Source organism: Pteropus medius, unplaced genomic scaffold, assembly GCF_902729225.1.
Source record: "Pteropus medius unplaced genomic scaffold, Ma_sr-lr_union100, whole genome shotgun sequence".
Classification (NCBI taxonomy): Eukaryota; Metazoa; Chordata; class Mammalia; order Chiroptera; family Pteropodidae; genus Pteropus; species Pteropus medius.
The window spans coordinates 894,485-901,757 of NW_024350923.1; the positions used below are offsets into that span (position 1 = coordinate 894,485).

Here is a 7,273-nt window from a genome sequence, read left to right on the forward strand (position 1 = left end):
TATCTATCTATCTATCTATCTATCTATCATCTATCTATCTATCTATCTATCTATCTATCATCTATCTATCATCTATCTATTATCAGTGCATGTCTACACTGACCTCTCTGTCCCCCGCCTGACGTCCCTGTTCGAGCCCTCCAGCCAGAGCCCCGGCCCCCCCACAACCAACCAGGCAGAGCTGGACCTGTCCCCTGAGGGCCGGCCACTGTCCCTTCATTCTTGTGGGTGGGCCTAGAGGCCACTGTGCCCGGTGAAGGGGGTCGCAGACGAGGACAGATACTGTCTGATTTCCCTTGCACGGGGAACCTAAAGAACAAAACGAAGAAACAGACAAAACAGAAATGGACTCCTAGCCACGGGACAAGCCGCCGCCGCCCAAGGGAGATGGCGGGCCCAGGGGGAGGAAGGGAGCGGGGCAGGGCTGCCGCCAGGCCTCAGCCAAGCCGGGCCGTGTCGCACGGCCCAGGAGGGAGCCTGCCCTGTGTCCCCTCCCGCGGGGGGCGGGGGGCGGCCTGTGGCCTCCCTGCGGATGTCGTGTTAGATTTCAGAGCTGCAGCTGCCGGGGCCTTTGATCAATTACTGTCCCCGAAGCAAAGCCAGCGAGTTTACAGGAGGTTTAACATCACAGTGACTAAGTCTTACCCGCTAATCATGTAAAGAACCTGGCACCAACGGCTGTAAAATTAATACTTCTTTCAAGGGCGGATGACACATTAAAAAAAACGGACCGAAACACTTCAAAAGGGTGAAACCGTGGAGAACATTCTGTGCCCACAATGCAATTACGCCGTGGCTCCAGGAGAACAATTTCATTAGGAAATTCACATGTCTGGGTATTAAGAGATGTCACGGTAAGTCTCCCGCGGGCCATGCGAACGCAGTGTGATTAGGGAAGCGGCTTTTCCCGCAGGTAACGAGGTCACCGGTACATTCCCAGGCTGAATGGACGGAATCCCTGGTAGCCGGGCGTTCGCACCCGTGAAAGCTGCCGTTTCCAAAGGCTCGGCCAAATAGAGTAGAAACACCCCCCGTCGAAACTAGCCGGTCGACCTCCACGAAGCCGAAACGCCAGCCCGCGTGGCCCCGGGCAGACCCTGCCGCCCGTGGGCGACCGGCGGACAAGACGACATTTCCGTGAACTTTGACGAGAGGCGTTAGTTAGGGTGCGCTCCCTCTGAACCCGAGGTCTCTGACCCACGTTCACAGGCGGACACGTCACATCACTGGGCAGCGAAAACCACGGGGAGCGAGTGGTTGTCTGGGAGGCGCGGTGTGCGGGAGCCCGTCCTACCCCCCCACCTCCCCGAACCATTTTCTTCTCCAGTTTTTCAAACAAGCGATCCGTCCCCATCGTCTCACACTCAGCTCGCACTTAGAAATAAAACAAGGGTGCGGAGAAACAGCCCGAGGGCCGAGGAGAAGCCAAACACTGTCGGCTGAGTTTTCAAAATCCGCACCTTGCAACCATGATGACCAAGGATCGCGTCTCATGTTTACTCATTCAGTGCATTTGGGGATGAGGAAGTCCTCACACCGAATCTAAAGAAGGGGTTCTCCTCCAGTTAGCACGAACCCCCAAAAGCCTTCAGGGTGAAGTGTCGTAAACTGGCCAGGGGTTCCGTCTGCACTGGAAAAGGGGAAAAGGTAAAAGTGAACGAGGTAAGCGTCCCGTGCAAGACACGGGAGACGGGACGCACGGGACGACCAGCGACGGTCACCGTGGACGGAGGTGGGGCCGAAAGGGTCGCCCCCCACGAGGAGAGCTCTGGGACACCCGGCTCCACCCGCCGCCGCCCCCGTGTCGAGCCCAAATAAAAACGCTTTCCGGTCACCGAAGACGAACGACCTCGACACGAAAAGCTAACAAAATAGGGTGAGAAAGTGACATTGCGGTCCGTCACACTCCTGGGCAGACTGGGAAAAATCACGGCCGACATAGCAGTGCTTTTAAAATGCGAACAGTGCAAAATGAACGTTTTAGATTGATTCCAGGCGTGCGAGGTGTTTCCACATTAGGGGGGAAAAAATCAAATAATGTAATTTGCAACCTTAACTTCACGAGGGAGGAAAATCACGTAATCGGAGCAAAAGATGCGGACGCATCATTCAATTTTCTTAAATTCGATATGAATTTAAAGAAACGGAGCCATTTCTGCTGCGAAGCATGTTCAGAAAATGCAAATCAGCAGCTCAAAAGCAGCTGGTGGCTGAAAGGGTGGCCAGGCGCACGGGGATTCTGCTTCGGCGGGCGCGTTCCTTGCCGGGTCCGGTGACCTAAGAGGATCATGGCAGCGTCGTCGCCGTGACGGAGGTGGTCCTGGGACATTCGAGGACACGGAGGGAAGACCTGGAAAGCTCTGGAAGAGACTCGGGGTGGCCGGTTGTAGCCGGCTCGGGCTGGCACGGCAGCCACCTGCCAGCATCGAGCTGCCTGGGGACACTGAGCATGATGGAAAAGCCACCTTTCCCCACGTAAGACGGTGCCGAAAGCCGCACTCTGGGTCACGCGCCTAAACCTGGTGCGGGCGGGACAGACGCCGTGAGTGGCCCCGGCCGTGGAAACGTAGCCGTGGGCCGTGTGGGCGTCGGCGGTGGCGGCCAGGGTGGACTCGGCTGGTGGCCGATCTTTCTCCGAGCTCGAAGCCCCGCAGGTTTCGAGCCGTCTGCCCCCAAAACCTATTTCCCTGTGGGCTCTGTTGTTTTTAGTCCGTGCGGTGGCAGAATGTGAAGTTTTTCATATGGATGAAAAATGTCAAAAATGTCAATATTAGCATGTTATGAAGTACGGGGACGTTCCTTAAACTAATGAAAGCTGGCGACAAACAGTAAGAGTCAATATCATCCCCAACCGCCCAGCCTGGGAAGATTTGCCTTTGAGAGGAGGACGATAAAGGGTCACAACCTCCATTTTCCAGGGTGATCCAGGGCCTCGAAAACGCGGTCGGGCGAGAAAAGCAAACACAGAGCCGGTGGGTTTATTTACTCGGTGCCCGGTCGTCCGTGAGGGGCAGTGGGACGGGCTCCGGCCTCATCGGGGCCTGTCCTCGCTGCTCCTTCGGGTCATCTGCTTCCGGGTCACCTCGTGCGTGCGGTCTCGGCCCGGGGCGTCTCTGGATCGGCCGTGGCCCCCGCGGCCCCCGCGGCCCCGCCTTCTGTCCCTGCGCATGGCATCGAGGCGCCAGGACCTGGGCCCTGGGTGAGCTCGTGGCTGTTGCAGACCCCTTGGCGGGGGGGCGGGGGTGGGGGACACGGGGGACACGGGGGCTTCAACATGGCTGCTCCTTTGACCCATCCCGTGTTGCGACAGCCCCCAGCATCGCGAGGGGGCCGGTGGGAGGACAGGACGACACCCGCACGAGCCTTTACCCACGAACAAGCGCCAGGCACTGTGCGAAATCGAACAGAAACGGGAGGGGGAGTGTGGGCAGGGCGGGGAGGCCCGAGCGTCAGGGCCAAGGCTGGACGGTCAGGGACTCAGGCCTGGAGGCCAGAGGCCAAGGCAGGAGCCCGCGCCCTCTCCGGTGACCCAGCATGGACACTGCCAGGGTGATGGCCCCTCCCCTGCACCCGACAGTGTGGAAGCCGGCGCTGCTGTGACGTGTCCTTGTGCCCCCGGCCACCCAGGGATGGACACGAACTCCCGCGGGCTGAGAGCGAGCGCCGGCTACAAGGTGGCTGCACCGTCCCCTGGCACTAGCGAGGCCTGGGGGGCCGGGCGCGTCCCCGTCCCCAGGAGAAGCCCCCGGGGCCCCGTTGCCATGTGCTCCCTCTCGACACCTCAGAGGCCAAAGCGAGCACCAGCCCCATCTCCCCCCTGATTCCCTGTCAGATGGAACGAAGCCACGGGGACCCCAGGCTGGGCCTCGCTGGCCTCGCGATCCGTGGCCCATCTGGAGGGGGGCCTCACCCACGCCCCACAGCCTCACCCACCCTGTCCCCTCCCAGCTGGCCTGACGCCTCGACCCACAGGCCCCTCCCCTGGGATGTTCGCCGCCACCCCGAGGGACACGATGACATGACGTCCCTCCCTGTCGGCACCAAGCTGCACGGAACTTCCGGGGCTTCCCAGGCCGCCCGCAACCCTCAGATTCGCCGGCCCCCCTCGTGTCCCCGGGAGCCCCTCACGCTCCTGTGTCAGCCCTCATCTGAGCATCACGCCCAGCGTCCACCGCGGGGCGCCGGCCTCGAGCCCGGGCCCTGCTCCTACGGCCGATGCCTCGTGGTCCCCGCTGTGGGGTCCACAGCGACTCTGGGGAGGGGGACGGCCGCGTCCCCACTTTACAGGTGAGGAAACAGGCGGGAGGGGCCCCCGGGCCGGGTCCTCCCAAGGGCGGGGCCGCCACCCTCACACCCAGCTCCCCGCCCGCTTTCTCCGCTCTGGGCCTCGGTCCGTGGGCAGCTGTGCTTGTGCCGCGCCTGCCCCCTCCCTTCTCTCCCAGGGGGCTGCCTGATCCTCCGGGGGCCTGTTCTGAGCCCCCCTCCGCCAACGCCCCTGGGCCTCCCGCCCTGCGCAGCAGACAGAAGACCTTCGCCCCAGAACCAGGTGGGGTGCCGCAGTGGGTCTCTGGCCCACCCGACAGCACCTGGACGGGGTCTCAAAGCCTCCAAACTGCCCCCGAACCCCCAACCCCACCGCCCACCCCGCCTCCCACGCGGCTGCCCAGACGGGAGAGAGGACGCGGGGCCGGTCGGAGCCGGGCAGGAATTTTATTGAAAGTTCACAGATAACAGCTCTGAGCAGGAGCGCGGCTAAGGTGGGGGGCTGGGTCGGGAGGTCAGAGGGAGTCCCCAGAAGCCGGCAGCCCCCTACACTGGACGCTCCCACAGAAGCCCTTCCTGCTGGGTGTCAGGACTGAGGGGTCACAGGGAGGCAGGGGGTGCAGCCATTGGAAGGCGAGTTGCAGCGGCCCAGGAGGAAACCGCGGACCCCAGAAGCGGCAGGAGGACCTGGAGGCGGGGGGGGGCCGTTCGGAGCTTCTGACGCCTCGCTGCCCGCCGCACAGCTTCGGGGGGGCCCAGGGCCGGTGCCCCGCCCCGCCCCCGCCTTGGCATCCTGCGTCCACGAAGCGAGTGGGCTCGCGCTCCGCCTCCAGGCGGGCGGCGGGCCTAGTAGTCGGTGAGCGGGTACCGCAGGAAGATGAACACCAGGATGATGCAGGAGGCGGCCAGCGCGGAGCTGGTGATGTTGAACAGCCGGGCCGTCTTGGCGTCTTCCACCGCTCCGTTCAGGTCGTTGAGAAGCTTCTTGTCCCGGACCTGCGGCCGCAAAGAGGGGTGAGCTGCAGGGCGGACGCGGCGCCGCTGGGCAGCTCGGGGGTGGCGGGAGCCCCCCGTGCCCCGCGGGGCAGCGTGCTGGCGCTGGGCTGCACGCCGAGGCCTGGGCCGCGGGGCTCCGTGTCCCCGGCGTGGCCCCCGACAGTCCCCGAAGTAAAGGGCGCGTGTCGCAGGGGGAGAAATGGGGAACGCGTCAGCAGGGGGTGTCCGGCGGAACACGCGGGAAAGCGTGCTTTTGTTTCTTCTGGGCAAGTTTTCGGTAAGCCTGAAAGCATTTGAAATAAAGCAGGTTGTCGCCGGCACGGCTGGTGTGCACGTGCGATTCTGTCAAGACAGTGGACGTCGCGTGTTCTCGGCACCGTGTCCACCAGCCTCCTGCCACGTCGGCTTGTGGTGTGAGCGCGTATCACGGCGCCGGCTCACATGCCTTAACCTCACGCGAGGGGCCGTGCCGAGGACATCTCAGTAAAGCCGAGACCTACAGAGCTGGCCTCAGGGGCAGGCCCACATCCCACGTGGGCGGCCAGGCAGCCCACGTGTGTCCTAGACTGTGGGTGCCACCGAATTTAAATTAACCGGGGATCCCCGAGAATGGACGGGAGCGGGCAGGCCCCCAGGGCGCCAGGAAGGGGTATCCAGGCAAAGAGGCGGTCGGGTCCAGGGAGCCCTAGGAGACAGTGGATGGACGCAGACCTGGGGGGCAGCCACGCTCATCCAGGACAGGTCTGAGGATGCCCTCTCCCTGCACGCTGGCCACCCAGGGGTGCAGAGAAGTGGAGGCGTGAGCTGCTGGCAGGAAGCCCCGCCGAGGAGGGGGCGGGGGGGGGCGCCTTCGCCTTAGGAGACAGGCGGGTGGACGGATGGACAGAAGGATGAGGGCCAGATGGACGAGGGCCGGCCGGGTCGAAGGGAGGAAGCAGGGCAGATGGACGATGGATTCCCAGAAGTCTGGCTTGCCCAGTGGGTGAGTCAGACAGACAGACGGACGTGAGGCCTGAAGAGGAAGAAGGGGTGGATACTGGTGGGCGCATGGATGGGCAGAAAGGGCAGGGAGGCTGGGCAGAAACTACTAATGAGAGAGAAGCTGAGACGAGAGGCAGAGGGCAAGGAGCAGCAAGGAGAGGCAGAGAAACAGTAAATTAGCATAGGAGGAATGAGTGGGGAGCACTGTGGGAGGCAGGGGAAGGAGGTTCTGCTGAGGGAGCTTTAGAGGATGTAGGGAATGAGGATGATGGAAGGACAGAAGCGGGGGGCTGAGGACCCAGGGAAGTGGGGGGAGCTGGTCTACACCCCCCGGAGACTTTTCTTCTAGTGGTTTTGGAGAATCGACATCTTCGCCGAATTTTGTCCTTTCTGAGCACGTGATTATCACCCACTTAGTCAATATCATTCAAATAAAGTTTTCTCAATTTTCTCCAGAAAGGACTACGTGTCTTTCATTAGATTCGGTCTTAGGCTGTCTATTTTGGTTATTATTATCTTAGGTCTAAAATCACGTTTTTAACTGGTTTTTGCGGGCGCGTAAGCGTCACCTGCCTGTTGTGGACTGATCTACGTCTAGCTGTCGTGTTCACCGTGATGACTAACCAAGCCTTCTGTGTACCAAACTGTATCTACCGGGAATAACGGCTCCGTGTCTTCCTTCAAGTCCTTGTTCTCATCCCGAACCCGACCTTGACGAGAGCCCTTGCAACTCCGGCCCCGTTTCCTGACTGCGCCCCCCAGGGGCACTGCCGGCGCCTCACGTCAGGTCCCAGCTCTGTGCAGAGGTCTCCCTCGCCCGTCCCCCGAGGCGGCACCCCGCAGAGCTGACAGCCTAACTGCCAGCTTTATCATCGTGCGCCCCACCAGCGTGCGAGCTCCCTCGGGCAGGGCCTATGTGCCGCTTGTCGCTTGCACGATTGCTTATTGCGTGTGGAATAAATAAACACACGCTGGAAGGGTCCTGGGAAGTCGCAGCCACCGAGGTTGGGCGACCGAAGAGCTCGTCTCAGGA

The 7,273-nt window shown here is 61.9% G+C and overlaps 2 protein-coding genes across 3 annotated transcripts in view; one reads left to right on the top strand and one right to left on the bottom strand.

The window, feature by feature from the left end:
- The first annotated feature begins 10 nt into the window (after nucleotides 1–10).
- LOC120584605 (formin-like protein 5) lies at nucleotides 11–5,579 on the top strand. 2 transcript variants are annotated; one of them, XM_039840359.1, is made up of 4 exons: nucleotides 11–2,828; nucleotides 2,919–2,972; nucleotides 3,949–4,287; nucleotides 4,443–5,579. In XM_039840359.1, the coding sequence occupies exons 1-4, from the start codon at nucleotides 2,809–2,811 to the stop codon at nucleotides 4,729–4,731; spliced, it is 702 nt and encodes a 233-aa protein (XP_039696293.1). In that variant the 5' UTR covers nucleotides 11–2,808; the 3' UTR covers nucleotides 4,732–5,579. The 2 variants fall into 2 exon arrangements, with proteins under 2 accessions (XP_039696293.1, XP_039696292.1); XM_039840358.1 differs by having other exon boundaries at nucleotides 11–2,475.
- Nucleotides 4,692–7,273, bottom strand: part of IFITM10 (interferon induced transmembrane protein 10) — an 8,508-nt gene continuing 5,926 nt past the window's right edge. Inside the window, exon 2 of the mRNA XM_039840372.1 lies at nucleotides 4,692–5,259. Within this exon, the coding sequence (XP_039696306.1) occupies nucleotides 5,110–5,259 (150 nt within the window). The 3' untranslated portion in view covers nucleotides 4,692–5,109. The remainder of the gene's footprint in view (nucleotides 5,260–7,273) is intronic.